Below are 26,669 nucleotides of genomic sequence, written 5' to 3' on the forward strand. Positions count from 1 at the left end.
TTAATTGTCTATCAGTTAAACCATCAAGATTCCATTCATAAATTTCGGAACCGCTATAAGACGTATTAGTCTGATTCCAATCGCGTTCCTCAATCAACACATCTTGAGGAGTAGGACGGGGATAATAGTAAATTTGCATCCTTGTTTTGTCAGCATACCTAGTATTGGGTTTAACTATACCTTTGAGTTTATTAAACTCTGACCATGTCTCAGTTATATAATCAGAAACGGTCTCAATTCTATCAGCAAAATTTTTAGATAAATCAATTGGTCTAGCATTCAAACCAGAAAGCTTTTTATCGAGGAGTTGTGCTAAGTCATTAAGAGATTTAAATTTAAAATCCTGAATCTCGGGAGGTCTTTGAATATGAGTAAGAATAGCTTGATCAACTGTTTTACTTCCTGAAGTGGAGGCAATATCAGTTGGTCCTTTCTTACTGGTTGGCGGTAGTCCGCGCGACCAGTAAAGATTAGAAATATACGGAAATTTTATTATAGTTTTAATGACTGTATGGAAGGATCTATCCTTTTACCCAAGCAAGGGGTTTGTCTAGGTCTGATACATACTCTTATTGAGCTCATGTGTCTAGCAGTTCTAACTGTGCAAGCATTGCCTTATATATATGTGTGTATGTATGTATGTATATATATATATATATATATATATATATATATATATATATATATATATATATATAGTTTATATGTATTAGATATATAATATATATACTATATCAAATTTAAACACAAAATAAATTGCAAAGAAATATTCAAGGGAATGTCTTATATATTTTACTATTACGACATTAACAAAGAATGGTAATATCTTTCTTAGTCTTCCTCCCCCCAATGGAATGAGCACAACATGGTACTAATACCACCATTAAAAGGAAAAAAAACTAAGGAAGATGTGCCGAAATACAAGTTACATGTTAGTCTATGTATTATCTCTAACAAATCTCATAAATCCTTCAAGAGATTGAGGAATTTTCGTTGGTGGTGGTGGAAAAGAAGCTTGTTCATCACCGCTTCTGGGCGAAGCAGCATCCTACGCAAGTTCCGCTAGCATTTCTTCATAAGCTTCATCTATTTCCGGTTGTGATTCTGCAAGTCCAAAATTTCTTCTTTCCGAACGGATCCAATCTCTGAAGAGTACTGATTTTTCCAAGCTCTCCCTCATAGACGCTCTATGATCACCGATTTGAAGCCTCGCTTGACTGAATGCGCTCTCCGATGCCACTGTTGAAGCTTGAACACCTAAAATATCTCGAGTCATCCTTGAAAGAACCGGATAGTGTTTTTGTTTGTCCTTCCACCATTCCAAAACATCGAAGGAGCCGTCGGGATTCTCTGATTCAAGTCCCTGCGACAAATAAACTTGAAGCTCATTTAGTTGTGAACTATCACCAAAATTATCACCTTGAGAACCCCTGAACTCCGTCCAAGAACTAAGGGCTTTTAGGCCCGCAGTTCTTTTAGATGCTTGCGAACTAGACGAAGTAGGAGTTGGAACATTTGGTCTAGCTTGATCTAAGGCAAGTTGATAAGCATTATAAATAGTTTGAGCATTTATTTTAATTGAGGCTTTTGCATCTCCAAGTGTAGCAAATTCCTCAGCTGAAAGTGATAAAGCGTTATAAATTTTTGAATACCAAAAGTGAGGACCTCCTAATTTCATTGTAGGATTTAACAATGCAGCAACACCAAAAATAGGGGGGATAGGGAAAAAATATTTTTTAAACTTAGCTTTCATAGAATTAATAGCTTCTTGATAAATTACTCCACCCTCTGAAAATTGAGTAAATAAATCTACAAGTGCTGCAATATAAACTAAACAGTTAGAAATAGTAGGATAATATTGGCCAGATAATTCATTTGTAGCAATATGAAATTGTTCTAAAAAGTCTACAAGCATTTTAACATTACTCCAATCTTGATTTGTAAGGTGCTCATCATCATCATCATCACCATCACCTACACGAGCATTATACGTTGCGCTTATTGGGTTCCTATATTCATATGCAACAACTAAACTTTCATACATGTAATTCCATCTAGTCGGACAAGGTTTAGGAACCTTTCTTTCTCTAAGGCCAAATTCATCACATTTTTTAAAATAGTCTCTAAGTCTACTTCTACGGTTTGAATAAAAAAGCCAATTAAGAGCCATTTTAACCTTTTCAATTTCTACATTTAAAACTTTCATACCAGCACCGACGATTAAATGGTAAATATGACAAATACATCTAACATGAAAAATATTACTAAATGCAGGATTTAGTGTAGTTGTAAGCAAGCCTATAGCATTAGTGTTACTAGAAGCATTATCCATTGAAACCGACATAATTTTATCTCTAATGCAAAAATATCTACAAATATCTGCAACTTTGTTAGCAATAAACTTACCTGTGTGGCGTGAATTAATTATTCTATAAGCAATAATGCGCTTTTGCATTATCCACTCCTCATCTATCCAATGACTTGTAACAGTTAGATAATCACAGTCATTACCACTTCTACCAATATCAGTAGTAATAGCAATGCGACAATCTATATGAGTAAATAAATAGCGCAAATATTGTTCATATTCATGTTTATATTTATAAATATCGCTCTTTACGGTTGCGCGAGGCCATCCTTTATAAGTAGGATTAAAAACTCTTCTAATATAATGCACAAAATGAGGGTTAGAAGGAAAACTATAGGGTAAGCACATAACAGTAACCATTTTTGCCAATTCTTCACGATCTTTATTTGGATCATAATATAAAATGCCACCGGTAACAGTGTTAATTCCCGGTTGAACTAGATTTGAACTTGTACTAGGGTTAACCGTACTATCTACACTTGTTCCCTCTTGCGCAACTTTCATTTGTAAAAATCTAGTTTTATCTCTAGGGTGTTTCAATATGTGTCTAGTTAAACTGTCCGTACCGCTACGGTCTCCAGTAAATTTATGAACTAGTTGAGACCCACAAGTGTTACACTTAGCCTTATCTTTTTCTCTTAGTTGAGTAAAAAAATGCCAAACAAGAGATGTTTCGGGTCGTTTAGAAGGTTGTCTATTAAAAGTAGGGGTTACTACAGGAGGGTCAGGCGGGGCATCAGTTGGGTTATTAACAGGACTAGTAGGTGTATCATTTAAATCCGGTTGCGTTTCATCTAAATCATCATTTTCAAAGATAGTTTCATTAGGATAAAGAGCATTCATAACTTCTTCATTTAATTGTTGACCCGATGCAACATCATGGCAAATTTGACTATCGAAAAATTGAAAACAAGGGTTATCACTATCAAGAATAATAAGTGGAGGAGGACGGGTAACAGGTCTGGGTCGGGGAGCCGGGGGAAGAGTAGTAGCTTGGCTACTAGATTCACCAATTTTAGATTTTCTCTTACCCTTACCACCAAAAATATTTTTCAAAGAAAATGTCATATTAATTATAATTGTACTAAATAAAACTAACAAAACTATAATATTAAAACTTAAGAGTTGGAACGAGTTTACCGAATTGACGAACAACTTCTTGAAAATTGAATATCGTTGAAGACTTGAAGACTTGAATACTTCAATTCACCAACTTCACAATTTTTCACGAAATTGCAATAATAAAGTAAGCAATTATATAAGAAAATTACAGAGAGATTGAGAGAGATTGATGAATTTGTGAGTAAAAATGAAAGAATAGGGGGTATTTATAGTTGAGAATTGGGAAAAAGTGTAATTATAAAAAGTTTGGGGTTAAAGCAAAGTTTGGGGGCCAAATGACTATTTTTTAAAGTGGCCAACTGATAAATTTTGAAGGCCAACGGCTAGATTTTAAAAATCTGACCGTTGGTCTTTTTTAAAAAAAAATTAGCTGTTGGAGCCCGTTAGGCCCGGTTGAACCGGCCCAGGCCCGCCTGCCGGTCCCGGGCTTAACGGTCCCGGGCTCACGGGCTAATTATCTTGAACCGGCCCACCACGGGCTTTTGCACCACTAGAGCCCAGGCCCGGTTGAACCGGTCTGTTTGGCCCGTTAGGCCCGCGGTCCTGGGCCGGTCCCGGACCAGGTCCGGACCACAATACAACCTTATATGAGGGCCATGGATTATAAATTTTGCTTGGCATGACACGCCTCAAATTACTTCAAAGGGCTTTATTATTCGAAGTTGTTAAAATCGGAATACATGAAATGCGCCCCCGAATTGAAATTCACGTATCGTAACCATGCCACGGGAACCGTACCCATGGTCACGATAATTTATTATTGATCGCGCCTAAAGCAAGCTACGATGTTCATAAGTTGTTCATCTCCTATGTTTCTATTCAAGCGTGAAAGCCAAAGCCATGGAAGTTGGACTAAAGTTTCACATAAATGAGCCGTATGTTCCAAAGTACTAAAGTTTTATAAGTTTGGACTTGTTCTGCTGTTAAATTCCAATTAAACAACATTTGCATTGTAAAATTAATGAATACAAACCAGCATATGCAATGCCAAATATACATGGCTGCTCATGTCATTACCAAAACTTCAATGTCACAGAAACATTTGCATTCCGTCACCAAATAAGAGATTACAATTTTAAGTCGACAGAATCAAGTCATTATTAAAAAATTCTATAAGCCTGTCACTTAAAACTTTTACTCTTAGATACCCAATTCATACACTTTGATTGAGGCAAACACATTAAAATTATCAATTAATCTATTTCATTTTCATGAATGACTACTATTTATAGATCAAATCTATTTCATAGACTTGGACTGAGATCAAACCTATTCTAGTCGAGATGGTCCAACAAAGATTAAACTAACAAAAATCTGGAGTGTTTCACTGCTATAGTTACAGAAGTAAATAGACATTTACTGAAATTAAGAGTTTCGACAAATCAAGCAGAGAATTAATAGTTTTGTGTTTTTCACGAAATTCAATCTAAATGGCGGAATAAGACAAATTAGAAGTAAACTCTACAGGAAAGTACTAACTTGATTGATCGAACGTAGTTACTGACTTAAGCAGGACACAGAGACTTGAACCAATTTGCAAGGAAAATCAGCTAAGCAAAACCAAATACAGATCTGAAACTGGCGATGGAGCTCAGTCAGTGAAAGCAAGAAACAACAGCAGCAAATCCTGATTCTTCTTCTTCTCTTTTTTTTCCAGAATTTTCGAAGCTTTTTGCAACCCAAATTTTTAGAGCTCTCACGGATTCAACAATCAACCATCAATTTTGGAGAGTCTAAATACTCTTACGATTCCCTTTTTTCGAAAGTTTTAGGCCTGAAAGCTTTTGAAGGAGCAGAGTTTTTTGATTTTTATGTTAGTCTAGGTCTCTCCTTTTCTTTTGCTCCCTTTTCCTGATTTTTTATTTTCCATGTGTGAGTTGTCTTTTTGCTGGGGAATGGCTCTCTCTAGAGCTGATCCAAAACGCGCTCTTTAGATTGAGGATTTCTTTTTTCTCTTAGGTCTCAGATGTCTATCTTTGAGAAATGAAGAACCAGAAGAAGAAGGGAAGAGAGGGGTCTGGTCCTGTGAGGTGAGTTGAAGAAGAAGAAAGAGGGGTTCGTTTAAGGCGCGCCGTTTTTGGATCTTTTTTTTTTTTTTTTTGGAGAAGGGGAGGGTATATGATATTGTGATAATGTGTTATGTCTCCTTTTGTGTGAGGAATTAGGGTATAAAAATAGAAAAGGGGTAATGGATTAATGAGTATTGGTCTTGAAATTGGGTTGGGATTTAAAATTAATTTAGGCCATTTTAGGAATTGGCCCAATTTTAGAAGAAACAAAGACCAAAGATATATTCTTCCTAATTTCCTTTTCTTTGTTTTTTTTCCTTTTTTCTTTTTTTTAATCAATTAAAATCCTAAATTAATCTATTTTTGTAGAAATTAAAATTCTTTATTTATTTTTAACATTAAAACAACTAATTAACTTAAAATTAAAGAAAAATGCTAATAAATGCTAAAATCTAAATATGTAAAAATGATCATTTTTGTGATTTTTTGCTTAATAAATTTAATTCCTACATGCGAATTGAACCTAAGATGGCATGAAATTAAAACGTGACAATTTTTTATGATTTTTCTTATGATCATAAAATATTAAAAATGCATGAAATGCAACTAATAAAGAGAAACTCCTAAAAATTAATTAAAATTATTTTGGTCTATTTTTAGGAGTTATTTTCATGTAGGGCAAAAATTAGGTGTTCACAGCTACTAAGAAATTGAATGAACCTTGTCCTGAGTTCGGGGGTCAACCCTGTTACCAGGTATACCTTACGATCCGGGAGGTGCTCGATTAAAACGGTCTGCTCCAGCTCTTCGACTGTCAATTTAGTTGCACCCGATTCTTCGAGGGCGACAAAGGTTCGGGGAGCGAAGAAATCTTCCTCATCGTCCTCGGGGGCCTGTGTGTTTCTATACTTGTTCGAGATCGAGCATGTGGGGATCGGCGCCTCATGGTGGACTGCGAACATTTCTTTCGTTGCCCGTTGTTCTCCATGTATGGTCGTGATGTCGTCCCTAGTGAGAAACTTTATCACCTGATGTAAGGTTGACGGTACTGCCCTCATGTTGTGTATCCAAGGCCTGCCGAGTAATGCATTGTACCTCATGTCGTCGTCAATGACATGGAACTCGGTGTTCTGGATTACGCCGGACGAGTCGATCGGGAAGATGATCTCCCCTTTCGTTACTTCGCCGGTCATGTTGAAGCCGTGAAGGACTCGAGGGATGAGGGCGACTCGATTGAGCAGCCCTAGCTGTTCTACAACCTCTGATCTAATTATGTTGGCCGAGCTGCCTGGGTCCACGATCACGCGCTTTATCCTGGTATTGTTTAAAGAAACGAGATCACCAGCGCGTCATTGTGCGGCTCTATCATGGCCTCGAGGTCCTCCTCGCTGAATACGAGGGTATCTTCTGGCACACGGTTTCGGGTCAGTCCCTCTTCCATGATGGATGCTCTCGTCCGTTTGAACATGGGTCCTTGGGGAACGTCGGTTCCTCCAATAATCATGTGGACGCCATGTCGGAGAGCCTCCCCTTCCGCTCGGGTTTAGTTCGGTGGTGTACCGACATCTGGAGTAGTCGTGTCCTTCTCTCTGCAGTTTTCAAGGTTCCGGTTCCCCATTCTGTTCACTGAGCCAGACATTTTGTCCTGAAATCGAAGATTTTGGACAAGAAAAAGTGTGAAAAATGACTTGCATTGTGCAATGAAACCAGCAAGAAAATAATCACTATTATTTTTAGCCTTATGGTGGGCGCCAAACTGTTTACCGTGAAAATGGTAATAACAATTAAATTTGTTAATGGGACTCTAAAAATACGTGATCTGTTTTTATGCTAGTTGTTAGAGCAGTTTATGCTAGGCGTATGAAGATAAGAGATAAAATGCGAGCTAAAACAGAGTTATAATCAAACCCAGAGATCAGTTACTCTGGCCTCGAACTGGCCGGTGAGGGGCCTCAAGGTCGATGCCTGGGCTCGAGCTCGTGCTATTGGGGGTAATTGGGAAGGGAATAACAGTTAGAATATAATTGAAGGAGGCTATTTATGGCCAATATCAAGCAATAAATGAGGAACAAGTATGAAAGCAATAAATGAAATAGGCAGCCTCGAGCGAGCAAGTTAGAGAAAGGAGAGAGAGAGAGAGTTGTTATTGATCTTATGTAGAATGGTTGGAGCAACACCAGTTGAACCTTACAAAGTGATGGGGATCCCCTTTATATAGGAGGGGAATCCCGTTATAATACAAAGTGCATTAACTATAAAGGCATGGAGATGGAACGGCTGAACGTGATACCTTGATACAGGCTCCGGGTAGGTCGGCTTTGTTAGATTTAGCCGTGTGCCTTGGGAATTCCCATCTCTTGTACTATAGTTGTTAATACGTGATGCCCCCAGGGCCGGTACCCGACGACTCCCGAGGGTAGGTCTCGACCTTGGCTTCGAGCCTCGAGGAGCATGGCTGCGAGGCAACCTAATGACGGGGAAATCGGGCCCCCGGTTTTACCGCATACAGAAGCGACCTCAAAGAAGCTCGATGAAGCTCGCAGAAGCACCATAGGCAAGTTGGGCATGTGCTCGCAGAAGCTGAAGCTGGCAGCGCACCTGCGCGTGCGCAGAAGCGACGCCACTGCCGCATGTGCGGGAAAATGCGCATATGCGCGAGGCAGTGTCACACCTGCTATTGCGCATGAGCGGAAGAATTTCTGCAGGTGCGATAGGCTGCTAGCCAGTGGAATTTCGTATAAGCGACGCTTGTGTGGTAAAAGCGGCTTCATAGGCGCGTAAAATCCTCATATAAGTGGAACTGGGTAGAACATTTAGGGGTCAAAATTGGTCATTTCTCTTTATTTTCTTTGAGATTGAAAGCCTTGGTTTTGGGTGATTTTGGAGGGGTTCTTCTCGAGCTTGATTGGGATAAGTGTTCTATGTCTGAAATTGATAATATTTCATAATTCCATGGTTATATTAATCATTTATTTCGAATTTAAGGGAAGAAAATTGAGAAATTTGTAAAACTTTTCAAAAACGAAAAATGGAGATTTGGAGGATGATTTGTTGTCGAAATTTAATAATTTTTGTATGGCTGAACTCATATCGAAATAGGTATTCAAATTTTATAAAAATTCTATCGGGTTTCGAGATGCGAGCCCCACATTGACTTTCGGATTGACTTTTAAATCTTAAATTTAAAGTCGACATTTTATTATCCGAAATTATTTTTGATGAATTTTAAAGGTGTTATATAATTAATTTGGCTAAATTTGAGCAATCCGGAGGTTATTTCACACAAGAAGGCTATTTTAGAGTATCAGCCTAACTTCATAAAGGTAAGAATCTTGCCTAACCTTGAGTGGGGGAATTTTCCCTTAGGCATTAAGCCGTATGTGCCATTTGTGTAATGTGAAGCCGTGTACGCTAGGTAACGAGTACCTACTCGGGCCTATGTGTGCAAATTCTATTGTTTAAACTCTTAGGCATTTTTATGTATTAAATTGGAAATTGTTGTCACTTATTAAATCATTTATGTCATGCCTCATTCCTTGTTTGTCAAATTTGTTTTAATGATGATTTGGTGTGATTGCCACTTTGACTTTTATGTGAATTTTGTGTTTGTCGATTTGCCATTTCGTGAAAATAATTTCATTATGGATTTTTCATCTGAAATTTAATTATAAGTGGGCAATTTGTAAGATAGTTTATGGGTAGGGAGTTGTTCATCTTGCATGCATATGTTAGCAAAGGGTGTAGGAAGATTGTGAGCTAAAAATGATAGAGAGTGGGTTGTGGGATGATGAAATCTTCCATAAAAAGGGGTCTTGAAACTTTAATGCACTTAGTGTTTGATAAGATGCTCAAGTGAGCTAGAACCATGATCGTTTCCCTAATTTTTGGTTTAATTTGTTATATTGCTTAAACATATTGAAGTTGCTAAGAATTCCGGAATATTTTAGAGTTTAAAGAAGCTCAATCAAGGTATGTATGGCTAAACTCTTCTCTTAGAATTGAACCCCACGATATCCTTGTAAGTCTCGAGTTGCTCACTGTGAATTGAATATTCCGAATAAGCTTGTGTCAAAAGATATCCATGTCCAATATAAAATTTAAATACTCTTGTTATGTTGTGCTCTTATTGGAAGAATGAGTCCAGAGTTTGGGTTGTATGTCCAAATGCCTTGACAAGAAGTTGTGTTTCAAATGAAAACTAATGACAATTGTATAAGAAATCTCAATGTACCTAAGACTCTTATTTGTTCATATGTGTGCTTAAATGCCATGAATAGAAATGCCTTATTGTTGGAAATCTATGATGATTTTTGAAAGTAAAAAGGGTGCACGAAATACGAAATATGAGATACAAAGCAAGAAATATTAAAAGTGAAATATGAAACACAGACAACGTGCCAAGTGAAATAATAAAAATTGTGATTGATGCCTCTTATGAGATGACCTAGCCGATCAGGTCGTGATTGGATGCCATGTCATACACATGGTGGTGACTCTATTGGAAAATTGTAATTGAAATCGTGATTGTGGTTGATGTCTCACATGAGATGGCCTACCCGATCGGGTTGTGATCGAGCGACATGTCGTACACATGGTGGTGACTCTATTGGAAAATTGTAATTGAAATCGTGATTGTGGTTGATGTCTCACATGAGATGGCCTAGCCGATCGGGTCGTAATCGGACGCCATACCGTACGCATGACGGTGACTGTATTGAGAATTGAAATCGAAATGGTGAATAATGGCATATTGGTAATAAAGACTTCCCCTACTTAAAATATGAAAATTTAATCAAAAACTTATCTTATCCCTTATTTGACGTTTGGTAAATGTTCAATGCTTTAACTGATATTATGATTGTCCTTACTTGCATTATGGTTCGTTCTTTTGAGAGGGTGTTCAGTCATATATACTAGTACTATTCGACAGTATTAACGTCCCTTTTGCCGGAGGCGTTGCATCTTTAAATGGATGCAGGTGGTCCCATAGCAGATGGTGTCGATCAGTGATAGGCATGCATCCTCTTCCCAGCAAACTCGATGAGCCCCACTTCATCCCAGGGTCGTGTATCTTTTATTTATTTTTTATCATGTTTTGAGGTATAGTCGGAGCCTTGTTGCCGGCACTACTATTGTACTCCTTGTAATTATTAGATGCTCCGTAGACATAGTGTGGATTGTATGTTGGTGTTGGGGAAAAGCCAAACAATTCATGTTATGGTTTGAATCACTGTTCCACTTTAAACTACTTAAATGTATGTATTTTGAGACTTTGAAAAGAAGTAACTAATGAAATGATTTGCTATTGTATACACGATCTCCCTACTGTCTAATTAATGAAAACACGTCTTCTCTTGATCATGGGTGAGTTGGGTAGAAAGTATCAAACATGCTTGCTTGACCGGGTTCACTTGGTTGAGCGCCGGTCGCGCTCCTCGAGTTTTGGGCGTGACAACGCTAGCCCTGGCGCACGTTCTTGTAGATTCTGTTTTGTGCGCCATAGGTAGCGCCCCACGCTGCTCGTGGCGCTACTCTGTGGTTTTTTTCCCTTTTCTTCCCCTTTTCGCTTCAATTCACGCACCCTTTTACCAATTTGCCTCCGGATGATTCCTACACATAAAAATACCATAAACTAGCACAAATCATTACATTACACATCCGAAATCTACGAAGCATGAGTAAAATATTAGGCAATATGCATATAAATATACATACTTTGAGCCAAATATCACACTTGCTTAGACACATATTGTCCTTAGGGTTCGTTTTGTTATTAGAATCAAAACACTAATTTTGATATCAAATTTGGGTTTAAATTTGTCATTAATATTTGATTATTAGTATAAGCTAATATCGGAATAAATTTTATCTTACAATTTTTGTATTATTTATCTTACATTGAATGTGGATTTATCTCACAAAAACTTTATTACCAAACAAATGATTCCTTGTTGTAATAATATAAAAGAAAAATTATAATCCATATTAGTTATTCCTCTCCGTTTTAATCTATATGACATATCTTTTGGTTAGTTCGTTTAAAAAGAATAACACATTTTTATATTTGAAAATAATTTAACTTTAAACATTTTATTTTATCAATTTTACCCTTATGAAAAGTTTTTGTAGCCACATAAATGTCAGCCCATAAAATTTTTACCCTCTAATATTTAAGATCACAAGTTTCAAAAGTTTCTTTTTATTTTTAAAGTTCCGACCATATAAATTGAAATTGAGAGAGAAGAGTATATTTAGGTTTACAACTTGTTTGGATGGTTGTCATGTATCGTTTCATAATTTATCGTATCATATTGTATTGTATTGTTTCGTTGATTATACATTTAGATAGATCGTATTATTTTCCGTCTTTTTATAATGCTACACACCAATAATTTAAAAGATAAGCCTCTAGTGTTATAACAAAATCTATGATACGACGTATAGTCATTATAAAAATGATGGATATAGAGTAAAATATAATTATTAAATAATAATTAAGAAAAAATGAGAAGAAAAAATTAAGATAACAATGAGATTACACCAAATGAGACAATACACATTTCATCATTAGTAACACAAATTCACAATATAATATAAAATAATTTAAGTAACAATTAAATTAAATATTATATTTATAGTAACAATATAATATAAAAATAACAACCATTCAAATAAGCTTTTGTGGGGTGGCGTGGCAGGGGTGACTAATATCTCTTTTTCCCCTCCAGCAAAATCCTTTTTCCTTTTCCCCCTTCAGCAAATCTAGGCTTCGGCAGTCCAATCTCCGTCTTTCTGCAAACTCAATTAATCCCCTCTACCACTCTTCCACCTTCAGGTACTTCAAACCCTAGCCTCCGTCATTTTTTTGCTCCGTCATATGCTATGAACATAACAAGATCTACTGTTTTTTCGTTGTTGTATGAATATTCGATTAGATCTGGCGATTTCTGTGAATTTTTTGCTTACTTTTGCTCCATTAATATCGTTGATGCTACTTTTTGCTTTTCAAAGGTCTTTCATCTAGGCCATTCATTTTTCTTTTGTGGAATTTCAGGATCTTTGGTATTTGATATGAGATTTTAACATGTTTATCAGATTTGAGCTTGGGTTTGAAGGTAAGGAAGTAACCTATGGCGTCAAAGCGCATATTGAAGGAGCTGAAGGATCTGCAGAAGGACCCTCCCACATCATGCAGCGCTGGTATGTTCGCTCTGCTTTTCTTACACTATTGTGTTTAACATCTCATTGATTTTAGAACTTCTAGCCACATAAAAGTCCAGTTAAATCTAAGTGGTTTCTTGAAAAAAATTAGTACTTTATTTACTTTTTTAATAGCAAAATTGCAATGAATGCTTGTATAAATTTATCGACGTAATTGGTTGTTTCATTTGTAGTTTACTACAACTCAATGTGGATTTGATCAAATTGCTCTTTTGTCTCATGTGGGGCCATCCACCCTTAAGAAGAAATCTTCTTGCCATGATGTAAGGGGTAAATTCTCTACTGTCTATCAGGGAAGGGATACCAACACAACTGCTAAAAGCGAATAAAAATATTAAAGTAAATGTGATAAATACAAAGAGACACAAATATAGCGTAAAAACGGAGAGGGGTAGAATCTTATTAATGTCATGTTCTTGTGATACAACCAGTGTAATATGTAAAGATTAGTGTAGAAGAAATCTTGAGATTTGTCCTCTGCCCTTGTCGATGGGGAGTTGGGGCTCTAACTTTCACGGTCATAGGTGCTTGTTCTAAATTTTATGTGTAGAAAGAATAATATTTTCAAGTACATTCAGACCTCTCTATAACAGTATTTCACTATAACAGTCAAGTTTTTTCAGAACCAATTGTTATGTTATAATATATGTCCTCTATAACAATACTTCACCATATAACAACAACGATCCAGTAAAATTTCAGTAGTGGAGTCTGGGGAGGGTATTGTGTACACAGACCTTACCCCTACCCCGAGGGAGTAGAGATGCTGTTTCCGAAAGACCCTCGGCTCAAAAAAACGAAAAGAGACAAAATATCAGTACCATCAACAGAAACCATAAGAATAATAACAACGTCATGAAAACCAGAAAATAGATGAAAAGCAAAAGCAATATCAGTAAATAGACCCGACACTATGAAAAATGGAAGAGTAGTGAGAACACAACATTAATCACTAGCAGTCTAAGACAAAAATCCTATTAGAGTAGCCTCGCATTGGTATGAAGTAGAAATAGACTCAAATACCTCTTAACCTACAATCCTAATGCTTGACCTCCACAGCTTCCTATCAAGGGTCATGCCCTCGAAAATCTAAAGTCACGCCATGTTCTGCCTGATCACCTCTCCCTAATACTTCCTAGGACGCCCTCTACCTCTTCTCGTGCCTTCCAAAGACAGCCGCTCACACCTCCTTACCGGGGCATCTGGGCTTTTCCTTCATACGTGCCTGAATCATTTGAGTCTCGTTTCTCGCATCTTGCCATCAATGGGAGCCACGCCCACCTTCTCCCAAATATCCTCGCTCCTAATCTTATCCATCCTAGTGTGCCCGGGCATCCTCATTTCTGTTACTTTCATCTTCTGGATATGTGAGTTCCAGTGTTTAGAAAAGCGATCGCTTCGTCGCTTAAAGCGCGAAGCGACAGTGTATCGCTTCTGGCTGCTCGAAGCGATGCGATCTTGAAAAGCGTGCGCTTCACTAGCTGAAGCGACGAAGCGAGAAAATCGACGAAGCGATCGCTTCTTTTACAAAAGCGCACTGGCCCTTTTTTTTAAAAAAACTTGGGTCTGTTTTTTAATTATACAAAAAAGACCCCTAAATGTCACAACAGACCACTGCTTCTCCCGTCAAAACAGAGACATCGACAAAGGGCTAGGGTTGACCCCTTCTCTCTCAAGCTCGAGCTCGACCACTTCTTCTCCAGTCCAGGTAATTTCTTTCTCCTTTCTGCCCCTGCCCCTGCCCCTGCCCCTGCCCCTGCCCCTGCCCCTGCCCTCCCCTCCCCTCCTCCCCTCCCTCCCCCTGCTCCTGCTCCTTCTTCTTCTAAAATTAATTATATATATGTATTATTTTTAGTTTATGTGATTTTTTAAATGTTTTTTTTAGTTTATATAATTAATTATTATATGTATTTTCAGTTTATTGATGTTCGGGGACATTTTCAGGGAAAAATTAATTATATTATTCTTGAAGAAGAAGAAGAGTAGAAGAATAAGATGTTGATTCTAGTAATTTAGTAGCTTTGATTTTACTTGTGGATGGTTTGTGGATGATTTGGTGGTACCTAGTACCTACTTTTAAGTATTTAAATTGAAGTTTTTGATTATTTATAATTTTACATTATGTTTTTTAAGAATTGCGCTTCACTTTAATAAAGCGTGCGCTTCGCTTTTGAAGCGAGGCGAGCCCTTGTCGCTTTTTTGCGCTTCGCGCTCTCAAAAACACTGGCGAATTCTTAACTGGCCAACACTCAGCCCCATACAACATGGCCGGTCTAACCACCTCTCTACAAATCTTACCTTTGAGTATCAGTGGCACTTTCTTGTCACACAGGTCTACAGATGCTAACCTCCACTTCATCCACCCCACCCCAATACGGTGTGTGACATCCTTGTCGATCTCCCCATCCCCTGGATAACCGATCCAAGGTACTTGAAGTTGCCTCTCCTGGGGATGACCCGTATTCAAGCCTCACGTCCATGCTCGCTTTCCTCGGCTCGGCGTTGAACTTGCACTCTTGGCATTCCGTCTTACTCATGCTCAGCTTGAAACCCTTAGACTCGAGGGCCTGTCTCCAAACCTCCAGCCTCTCGTTAACACCGCCTTGCGTCTCATCAATCAGAACTATGTCGTTAGTGAATACCATACACTATGACACCTCCCCTTGAATATGGTGTGTTAGTGCGTTCATCACCGGGGTAAATAAGAACGGGCTGAGCGCAAATCCTTGGTTTAACCCCATAACAACCAGAAAATGTTTCGAGTCACCTCCGACTGTTCTAAGCCGAGTCTTAGCTCGATCATACATGTCCTTAATCTCCCTAATGCAGGAAACCGACACCTTTTGCCTCCAGCACTTCACTATAGTAGCAGAAAATATCAGAACAAACGATGTTGTTATAGAGAGGTTTGACTGTATATGAGAGGTGATGTAGTCTGTTATTGCATGACCGTCAGATATTTAAAGAGCTCTTATTTATAATGGAAGAGTACAGCTACCTACTACCTTGGTTGGTGTAAAATTGGAGCCTAATCCCCTTAATATAAGGAAGTGACTCCTTTCTTTATGGAGTGGTTGTTCAGCCTTATTTCGAAGGATGAGAGAGTGGCACATCATTTAGTGATCAGTCAATTATTCCTCCTTAACTTGGTCCTAAGTAAGATAAGTTTGCCCATATGGTTCGTATGGCCTATTACAATTACAGGAGCTATCCCATGGCTTGTTGCTGGAGATGATCGTAAGACTCATTATAGGATACACTCATATGACCCGTTGATAGAGACAATTGTGTGGTCTGTAGAGAACATGGTATGTTGGCAGGCCTGAATACAGGCATGTCGGTTCCTTATAGAGAATGTTCAGAACCTCATGCATGCAGAAACACATGATAAGTAGATTTCATCATGTACGAGGATCACTATAATGCATGTGTTATTGGGTGATAATCAAGGTTTCGTGGGGACCTCTAATGATAGAGACGTGATTTTGGTGAGATCGTGGCCCAAACATCTCGGTGGTGGTTAAGGAGTCTATTGGACTTTCAACTTTATTCCTTTAGACTTGGTCAAAGGCAGAATCATGGGCAAGTCATGGATCCAACACGTGGAGGTCGTGGCCCGTAACTTGACGACGAAACGGTTCAAATTCTTGGGTACAACACTGTAAGCGTTTCGGGAGAGATTGTTCAACCGTGGAGTTGCTCGTGCAAGAAGCTAAATGTGGGTACCTGAGCCTTAGTAGTATGAAGGCTTGTTCAATGGATCAGTCATGTGAGCCTATGGGTGGGATGTGTATTTTCGACCACTACACACGGGAAAGAATAATATAAAAGATTATGTATGGCAAGATAAAAGTGCGTCTGGACCCCAGAACAAGTTAAGAATCAAACATCAAAATTTATGTTCCATTTTGTTATTGTATCTTTTCTTTTTCCATATTCTCTTAGTTTTATTTTAGAAGTAAGGAGTTCTGGTATTGATTAAATAGGACTTAATGCCCAAGTGCAGTTCACTTACATTTGTTAAAAGTTAAAACTTAAAAGTGACTCATTTATTCCCAAGATAAAACATGACCTAGGAGGTATGCTGTCATTGACTGTAGCCTTTGTATAATATTCCATTTATGATGGCATCTCTCCGGCTGTCTTAGAATTTTCTTTTTCTGCAGCCATCTGGAAGCAACATCCTGATGATGATATTAATTGTTGAAATACGATTACTTGTTGGGTCATATTTATTTCAATAAACAATTCCTCATCTGAATGTTCTGCTACATTGAGTGGTATTAATATTCTACAATGATATTAATTTGTTTACTACTTCATCTAAACAGGTCCTGTGGCTGAGGACATGTTCCATTGGCAAGCAACAATCATGGGGCCTACAGATAGCCCTTATGCAGGGGGTGTATTCTTGGTTTCTATTCATTTTCCTCCTGATTATCCATTCAAGCCACCTAAGGTATGCTTATGCTTCAGAATATCTCTTGTTTTGCTTGTGTTAATTTTTTATGCCATTATTGACTTTGACGAACTGGAGAATAATCGTTTCGAACGCATTTGATCAATTGGAAATGAATTTATTTTTGATTTTTTTCTGTTAAACGAGCAGGAAAGATTTGTAAGTCTAGACGTAACAAAAGATTTCAGTGCCCATATATGGTTAACACTTTTAACTCTGTCTAACCTTCTTTATCTTAAAAATTTAAGTGTCATAAAATTTTCAATGCATATACCTTGCTGTAAAAAGTGCTAACGTTTCGTAGTGTGGGAGATGCTCTTCACTTCTAGGTTTTACATTCTATAAGCATGAGCTCAGGCCTAAAGCTAATGGAACATAATCCATACTCCATTGCAGCTAGCTTCATTTCCCTCGGGCTACATTATATCATATACCTCCTTCTGATTCTCCCTACTGCTTGGAAGATGATATAGGTCAGACTCTTGGAAAAAGCTCTGAAAACGTTTGCCTTCTCTAGGTTCTCTTTGTCTTTGGGTACTAGAGTGCATTCATTCATTTGGATGCCTTTAAAAAGAAAATTGTTAGCTTAACTAACATGGGAATAAGTCATCTCAGTTTTGGTTTCTTTAGCTTTATGATGATTAGAGGGAGAGGGAGGATCAATGGAGGGCTGACATTAGTTTGCTGTTAGATAAGTTTGCTTAAGTTGGTTCTCTAGTTTCGAGAAATACTTATATGAAATGCTGCGCAGTATAAATTGCTTTTTTGCTAACTCCAAATGTTTTTGATAAGATCAGTTTGTGGTGATGATCTGATAAGCTTTTCATTGGCTCAGGTTGCATTTCGAACTAAGGTTTTCCACCCTAACATCAATAGCAATGGAAGCATTTGTCTGGATATTCTTAAAGAGCAGTGGAGTCCAGCATTGACCATATCTAAGGTTGGACCTTGGTCTTTCTTTCATCTTCAATTCAATGTTTAATGTTTTTAAATTGCTTACTGAAATGGATCAAACTTCAAAGCCACACTTGAAAAAGATTGTAGTTCACATCTTAAGTTTAACATGTTGGTGGCAAATATTATTTTGGTGAAGATTTCTCCAAATGATCTGCATGTAAGTTTTATACCCCTGTTGACTCTTGGGCTCATTTGTCTTTATAAGTAAATTAACTTCTTGGCTTTACCCCTGGGTTTATATTCTTTGCTTTTACATGGCTATTAGCGTTTGGATATCTGAATAGGCTGTTGGTATGTTTTCAGGTCCTGTTGTCCATCTGCTCTCTATTGACAGACCCAAATCCAGACGATCCTCTTGTACCAGAAATTGCTCATATGTACAAGAATGACAGGTCCAAATATGAGGCCACTGCTCGAAGCTGGACACAGAAATATGCTATGGGATAATAGCAAAAGTGTCACTGGGCATGTCAGAGACTTTTGTAGCTGCACGTCTTAATTGTGCTTGGGTGAAAGAATAAAATGTGGGTAAGGAGCTTAAAATTTACTTCTTTCTCCCGTTGTGTGGTTGTCAAGAGACTGAGATCTTTCAAATTTGTGAATATCTATTTGATGAATGTTAGCAAGGGGGAAAACGTAATGTAACGTGTACTTTGGTTACCTGTCTGACATGCTACTTTCCCTAACTTTCCCAATTTGCATGACTAGTTGGAGCCATCTTTGGAATGACAATTATTATTGATACTGATATTGACCTAACGGCTTGAGATGGCAACTTGCGTGGCTAGTATGTTTCATGTCTTGGAATGATAATTGAAGTTGGATTTTGTAATGCTCAAGCTTGGACAAGTCTTTACGTGAGATGGCAAGATGGCTGATAAGCTTGGTTCGATGTTGGAATTTTAGTGCTAATATGACTGATACCTAGGATGGTAAGTGAATGCTTCCTTGCAGAGTAGGGAAAATGCTTTTTCTAAGGCTTGACTATGCTTTTTACTGTCGGGTGCCATTGCTTTTCGTCAATCATCTGGGTCCTTAGTCTTACGGGAGCCACAAGTGCCCTTCACAGTGGCTTTTCGAACTGGTCAATTACCAAGTATGGATTAGATGACGAATGATTCAACAAAACTGAATATCTGATTTACTTTAACAAACATTCCCTGTTTATAGGTTCATATGCGAAACATTGCTGAATTCTTTAAGAATCTGAGGGTTTCTCATGGCAAATAACCCTTTGCGTTACTCACCAACAATTATTAATTTACCAACACTTCCTCTTTCAAACCTTGGAATGAAGAGGTTGAAAGAGTTACTGTTCCTTTTAGGCGCAGTTAACTAAAGAGTTGAGCCAAATTTGATGTTCAGTTTGTATGCGTTCTTGTTAGCATGCAATTTGCCAATAAAGCACAACCTGGTGTATTATGCTCCAGCAATACGTGGATTGTGGGAATGGTTGGCCAACATTAGGTCCATTGTGTGCGTAATAACTTTACCTTGGTGAGAAGTTTCCTTATATGTCTTGAACTCGTCACTTTCTAGTTGCACGGTGGAAACTTTACTATTGCTCCGAAGAAATTTGGCATGCCCAAAGAAAGTGTCAATGCCATGTGCTAAGGGTAAGCGAAGAAATGAGTCATAATCGACAACGGGCCCCTGCCTTCCGTTTGTGTTAGAGTTTACTAGATTGTGCAATACCCCAGTGCCAGGTGTTGGAGTTGAAAGGTGAAATCATTTTGCAGCCGAAATTTATTAATGGGAATTGAGTGATTGAATAGGCTTAGATCCTTGGTACGTGGCTCTCTAGATTGAGATATTTTACTTTGTGTATAACATACCACAGTCATAGTTGTATGAGCCCCTCAATGTGTGACATTTGGACAGTGGGGGCCCACTGTCAGTACCATTTTGAAATATTCTCTCCTCCCTCAATCCCTCTTAGATTATGCTCTGAAAGCATAAAACTTTAACTTTCCCCTTCAAAAGTAGCAGTTGCATGATGCGACATTGATGATTTTATATCAGATTGTTTTCCTGGTTAATAGAGGATAAGATTTGAAAATTATGTCCACAAAATTTATATCCTATAATTGTTTTCAGTATTTGAAAAAGAATAAAAACTAGAAGTTGGGACTCCGTCTATAATTAACAGGAAAAAGATTGTTTATAACCCCAAAGAGATTTAATACCCCTTATTCAACGATATTTCGTTGCTACAGTTGCTTCATCATGAATTTTTCAACTCTTACTGCGGCGATTGCAAAATCCCTAAGAAATCTTTTTTTTTAATCGGAAAAATAGTAATCTACAGACCTAGAGGCAGAACACTTGCAAATAGTTGAATAACATTTTTAAAATGGATTTGAAAAAGAGAAGAAATGGAGAAGTAAAACAGGAAGAAAAAGATTTACATGAAGCTCCAAACCAGCACATCAGCTAACGAGCGGCGAAGCCAAGAGACAGTGAAAGGAAAAAAGATATTTGAAATGGAGGTGAAAGTGGGCGCCACTAGTCCAAATGTCATACATCGAGGGGCCTCATACAACAATACAGTGGTATGTTAAACACAAAGTAAAATTTCTCAGATTGAGATTAATATTGCGAGAGTAGGTATATTTATGACTCGGTTATGGATGGGATCAGCCATTTCTAGTAGTCGTTCTACTTTTGTGTAGTTAAAAGAGTAGTTGTAGGGTTGAAAGCTATGTGTGTTTGTCGCTTGGTTTACAAGCAAACAGGTTTAGAATTAGCCTCCCCTACTGCAAATTATGATGCACGTGCCTTGTATTGGGGTCTCTTCATCACTTTGCTTTCTCTTCAAGCCAACAACCTACTCCCTATTTACTTTTCAACGTGTTGAGTAGCCTTTTTGATGCCATGATCGTAGCCCCTTTCTATTCCCTCGTTGTCTTTTGTAGCTGCTAATATATTCTCCTATTCAATTACTAAGAAAAAGAGAGGAAGAATTGACAAGATTTTCATTTTTGAGATAAACCCCATTTAGTTGGGAGATGAATCAGGCGATGTAGTCATGTAGTAGTAAATGGAGAGAGGTAGAGAGAGGAGAGAACACGAAAAAGGACAAAGAAAGGCTAAACTTAGTGTATTAAACTTCAGTGAGTTAAGCCAATGGGATTAGAACACTATAAAGGTTTGAAGACATGTTTTTGGTAATATTGTATGCATAGCTCCCGCGAAGAGAATGTCTTTTTGTCCTTAGAATTTAGAAAAGTCTTGCTTCGAGAAAGTGACTAGTCAATTTTTGCAAAGAGTAATGGGAAATGCATTCCCTTAGGAATCGGCTTTGTTTTAACTACTATATCTTTAAAGCCTGTCCTCTCCATCTATAGTAGGGTCTAAGTCGGTCGGGTTCATTAGGACTGGTCTTTGGGGAATTTTGCAGTGGATTTCAATTTGAATTTTGTCCTGACAATTTCACAGTATTCTCCTCGTATTATTGCTCAAAGATGGAGTTGTGTGTTTTTTCTCATGTCTTCTATAACCTTAGTCCTTGTTCTACTTTTGTTTGTCGTGGAAAATCTGTTCATGGTCTCGCAAATATTAATTATTACTATTAATAAAGTATAGAGAAGAAAGGGAGAAGGGAGGGAGGGTGGAAAGTTCGTTTGAGAGTTCTTTTTGGACGTAATTAAAGGAAAATGGTGGGAAGTTTGGTAAAAAGCAAAATGGGCGACCAGGATCTTCCAAATGAAAAGAGAGGGAGTCAAAAACGTTTGACATGTCAACAAATGCCAGCTGTAACAGAGAAGATTCATGAGTAAGCCCAGGAAATGACATATGCGCCTAATTAGTCCTCTCTCTACACTTCACTCGTACTACTACACTCACTCTCCCATTCTCTATCTCCCAGTATTCGATCCGATCTTTGTCAAAGTCAGTTGTGGAATAATTAAGATTGCTTCATCTTCAATTACAGATTTTTCAATTTGAAATTTAAGAATGAAAAAACTTTTTACCCTTTTAATGTGCCTATTAGATGTGAATATGAAAAAACAACAACAACACAATATAATTCTACAAGTGGGGTCTGGGGAGGATAAAACGTACACAACTTTACCCCTACCCTGGAAGGGCAGAGACACACCCTCGGCTAAAGAAGTCTTAGTGATTCTAGATAGTAGCGGATGTAGCATTAGGGCGGCCCTTCCATAAAAAGCAACGACTTTAGGCCCCATATTTGCGGGGGCTCCATTTTTTGTTATACCTAATAGGCCATGTATAAGTTTAAAAAAGGTTATGTGAAGTGAAGAAGTTTAATTTCTTTCTTTAACAAGTATAGAGAGGATTTGCAATTGCTATGATTTTTGCCAAGAAAATTACACTTGAAATGAATATCAAACCCGAATTTCGTAAGAAACGTGTGATATATACGAAGTAACAATTTGATGAGAATGTTGATAATAAAATCTCAAATCTTTCGAAGAGTCCTTTGGAGTTGATTACTTTATACATAGTAAACAAGACTATTTTTTTCACTTCAAAATAAATTTGAATAATTCGAAGTATATGGAAATATTTTTTGTTTCTTCTTTAGCAGTAAAATTTAAGATCACTAGATGATTAAAATCTTGAAAAAAAATTGCCTTAATCTTGAATGTTCCTTAAAACATAATAATCAATTCGATATAGATGATTTAGATTTATTTTTGGAATTAAAAGTATTATGAAAAATAGAACTATTAGAAGATAACAATTTAATTGATACATTCGGTCAAATAAAAAGATTTGATTCTTTTTCCAATGCCTCTATTGCTTATGGAATAATGTTAATTATAGCCTGTTTGGCCCAGCTGTAAAAATCAGCTTATTTTGAGAAGTATTTTTTTTCAAAAATGCTTTTCTCAAAAGTACTTTTGGTGAGAAGCAGTTTATGTTTGGCTAATTAATTTGAAAAGCACTTCTGAGCAGCAATTAATGTTTGGCCAAACTTTAAAAAATTGCTTCTAAGTGTATTTTTCTCAAAAGTGTTTCTCAAAAAAGTGTTTTTGGAGAGACGCTACTTTTTTCTGCTTCTCCTCAAAAGCACTTTTTTTTCTTTCCAAAAGCTTGGCCAAACACCTCAATTTTTGGCCAAAAGCGCTTTGGCCAAAAAGAAGCTTGGCCAAACAGGCTATAAGCTTCTTTTGAGGCAAAAGCGCTTTTTTGGCTCAAAAGTATTTTTTTCTAAAATTAAGGTGTTTGGCCAAACTTTTGAAAGGAGAAAAAAGTACTTTTGAAGAGAAGGAGAAGCAGTTTTGGAGAAGCAAACAAAAAATAGCTTCTCTCCAAAAGCACTTTTTGAAAAACACTTTTAAGAAAAAAATACACTTAGAAGCAATTTTTTAAAGCTTGGCCAAACACTAATTGCTGCTCAGAAGTGTTTTTCAAATTAATTAGCCAAATACAAACTGTTTCTCACTAAAAGTATTTTTGAAAAAAACACTTTTGAGAAAAACACTTCTCAAAATAAGTTGATTTTTGCAGCTTGGCCAAACGGGCTACCGGCGCTTCACCAGAAAGAAGTTTTCAAAATTAAAATTGATAACATCTTACCCAAGATCAATAATATCTCGAGAAAAGTTAAATGGATTAGCTATATTGTCAATAAAGAAAGACTTATTAGGAGTTATTGATTAAAAGAAAACTATTAATAACTTTGTATCTAAGTTAGCTAGAAAAATAGACTTCAAATAAATAAATATTTTTTTTAAAAAAAAAATTGAGGCCCCTCGTAAAGTTTGGCTTTAGGCCACAAACTCGTTGGGCCGCCCCTGTGTAGCATATAGTAATTAGGTTAGCCTAAACTAATTATTTCTAACCGAGTATGTTATATATACTCCCTTCGTTTCATATTAGATGAGGTATTTTCCTTTTTAGTCTGTTCCAAAACAAATGACACATTTCTAAATTTGAAAATAATTCAACTTTAAACTCTTTCATTTTACCCATTTACCATTAATGAGAAACTTTTATAGCCACACAAATATCATGACTCCACAAACTTTTTACCCTTAAGCTTTTAAGACCACAAGTTTCAAAAATCTTCTTTTTTTCCCTTAAACTCCGTACCGAGTCAAACTACCTCATCTAATATGAAAAAAAGGGAGTATATGTTATTATTAAAAATATTAAATTTTGGACCTATATATTTAAACCTATAATGGATTTAGTAAAAACTTAAGCATTTCCAATATGTATAATCTAAATATTAAATATTTGACTCATAATTAAAAATATGACGAGTTCAATAATAATATAAGGATTGAGACCATCAAATTTAAATCTTGAATAGGGCTTCATTTTAAATATGCTTAAAGAAGAAAAAAGAAAAAAAGAAATATCGAAACCGATTGGATCCAATCCGGGGCACCAATTTGCAAAAAGTTGAAACTGGCGTGCATTATATATTTGAGTTGAGAAGAAGCACTAGTCTTTTCTCTTTAGACCTTGGAACTCTTCTCTCACTCCTTTTCTGTGTAAATGTCCTGCAGCTCCGATCCAGTGTAGGTTCAGAGTTTTAGCTAGGATCGTGTTAGTGGTTTGTTCCCGCCAAAACCTGCACAGTAAGCTCTTAGCTTTTTCCTACCATCAACTTTTCTTCTTTTTTGTTCAACTAACCCTCCATCATAATAGTACAGTGCCAGTCCTTAGTACCCTCACTCACTCCTTGTGCTTTTACTCTTGTTTCTCTAACTATTTACTCCTTTAAATTAAAGTCCTTCCCCCTCTTGGTTGGTACTTATGTCCATTTGTCCCCCCTCTGTCTCTCTTCATCTCTTTCCATAAATTCATCCCTCTCTACTGCTCACCTCCACTTCACCTCTTTTGGTTAGACCCCAGATTTTTTTTTTTTTTTAACAACATGATTTTACAACCACCAGTAAAATTCTCTGAACACTTGGTTACTACAAACAAGCAAGTTCATGAGCTGAACATGAAGAACCCACAAAAAGTTGTTCGAATTATACTTACGGACGGTGATGCAACGGATTCATCCGACGACGAAGACGATCAATTTATGGTACGAAGAGTGAAGAGATATGTAACTCAAATCAACTTTACACTGCTACCGGAGTCACCAAAGCAAGACTCTCAACCTCAACAAAGTAGCAGGAAACGGTGTTTGCCTTCATCGGATAGTGACGTCAGCAGCCGGAAAAAATACAGAGGCGTCCGTCAGAGACCATGGGGTCGCTGGGCCGCCGAGATTCGTGACCCTACACGTGGGAAACGTGTCTGGTTAGGAACTTACGACACGCCGGAGGAAGCAGCCACCGTCTACGACAGAGCTGCCGTTATGCTTAAAGGTCCCGACGCCGTTACCAACTTTCCATTAGTCTCGCCGGCGATTGAAACGACGGAGGCGGAGTCTATTATCGTCAGCGCAGCGAAGACTGAAGTTTCTTCAAAGGACGTGGCTTTATCGCCGACGTCCGTTCTCCGTTCCGATGATTTTGGACCGTTCGATGGCAGCCTAGGGTTTAGCGAAGTGGACGCGTTCGGTTTCGAAATTGACTCCCCTTTTGGTCTAACGGGATTTGGAATGTCGGAGAAATATTTCGCCGAGGAATTCAGCGAGTTTGACTTCGACGATTTTGCCCTCGAAGTAAGATAATCGTGAGGGGCAATTTCGTCATTTGAAGAAATGAATCGGTGACGTGGATTATTTTTGGCGGCAATATAGTGTGCATAGTAGTACAGTAGTAGTATACATCGGAAATCATACGGCGATTTTTGTGAGGGATATTTCAATTTCTTTTTATGGTCAATTATATACATATAGGAAATTGTAAAACGACTTGTTTAAATTATTAAGATAAATTATTAATTATGACAAGAGTGGAAAGTGGGGTCTGTATTATTTGGTATAAGAAGAGTGTTCGAGAGTGATATTTCTTGATTATCACGCTTAAGCGTTGAAAAGTGAGAGTGATATTTATTATCTTATGATATTATAATATAATGTGGATGTCCAATAAAGAAAGTGCATAATACTCAGTGGTATTTTGTTGCAAGTAGCATATATTTTGTAATTATTATTTGGAATTTATGTGGTTTTCATGAATGAACACTTTGCTATAGTGGGTGACTAGCTGGCTAAAACGCCAAATTGATTGGGTAAGTTAGTTTCTAAAGCCAACACGAGTTTTGAAAATTACGAGCACGGGGGACTTCTTAATTCCATTCATTCGGGTTCTTATCCCACGCCCACGCCATGTGGCATACTCCTTGTCTAGTATCTTTTGCATGGGCTCCACACTATTTCTGTTTTATTTAAATTAATTAATACTGTACACGTTATAGAAAAAAAATATTTTAGGTTGCAAGATAGCAGCTAAAAATTATATATTTCTCTAATTTAATTGGATATAATAAGTTATTACTTCTTCAAAAGATCATATGAAATTTATATTGAAATATTATCTATTATTGTACGCTAGGTTAATAATGATGATATAAAATATATACACACTCTACTGGTCCACTGAACTTGAACTCGTTTATTTTTTGGGCACTGTTTTATTCATTTCCTCTT

General features: G+C 37.3%; 2 protein-coding genes across 3 annotated transcripts; both read left to right on the forward strand.

Moving 5' to 3' along the window:
• The first annotated feature begins 12,157 nt into the window (after positions 1-12,157).
• Positions 12,158-18,884, forward strand: LOC104218251 (ubiquitin-conjugating enzyme E2-17 kDa-like). 2 transcript variants are annotated; one of them, XM_070150436.1, is made up of 5 exons: positions 12,158-12,334; positions 12,595-12,699; positions 17,052-17,179; positions 18,015-18,119; positions 18,440-18,884. In XM_070150436.1, the coding sequence occupies exons 2-5, from the start codon at positions 12,630-12,632 to the stop codon at positions 18,581-18,583; spliced, it is 447 nt and encodes a 148-aa protein (XP_070006537.1). In that variant the 5' UTR covers positions 12,158-12,334; positions 12,595-12,629; the 3' UTR covers positions 18,584-18,884. The 2 variants fall into 2 exon arrangements, with proteins under 2 accessions (XP_070006537.1, XP_070006538.1); XM_070150437.1 differs by having other exon boundaries at positions 12,184-12,334; positions 12,554-12,699.
• Positions 18,885-24,587: 5,703 nt separating this feature from the next.
• On the forward strand, positions 24,588-26,154 carry LOC104218252 (pathogenesis-related genes transcriptional activator PTI6-like). Its single transcript, XM_009768698.2, has one exon. The coding sequence runs from the start codon at positions 24,996-24,998 to the stop codon at positions 25,746-25,748; it is 753 nt and encodes a 250-aa protein (XP_009767000.1). The 5' UTR covers positions 24,588-24,995; the 3' UTR covers positions 25,749-26,154.
• The last annotated feature ends 515 nt before the right edge of the window (positions 26,155-26,669 follow it).

The sequence above is a fragment of the Nicotiana sylvestris genome, chromosome 7, assembly GCF_000393655.2.
Source record: "Nicotiana sylvestris chromosome 7, ASM39365v2, whole genome shotgun sequence".
NCBI classification, from domain to species: domain Eukaryota; kingdom Viridiplantae; phylum Streptophyta; class Magnoliopsida; order Solanales; family Solanaceae; genus Nicotiana; species Nicotiana sylvestris.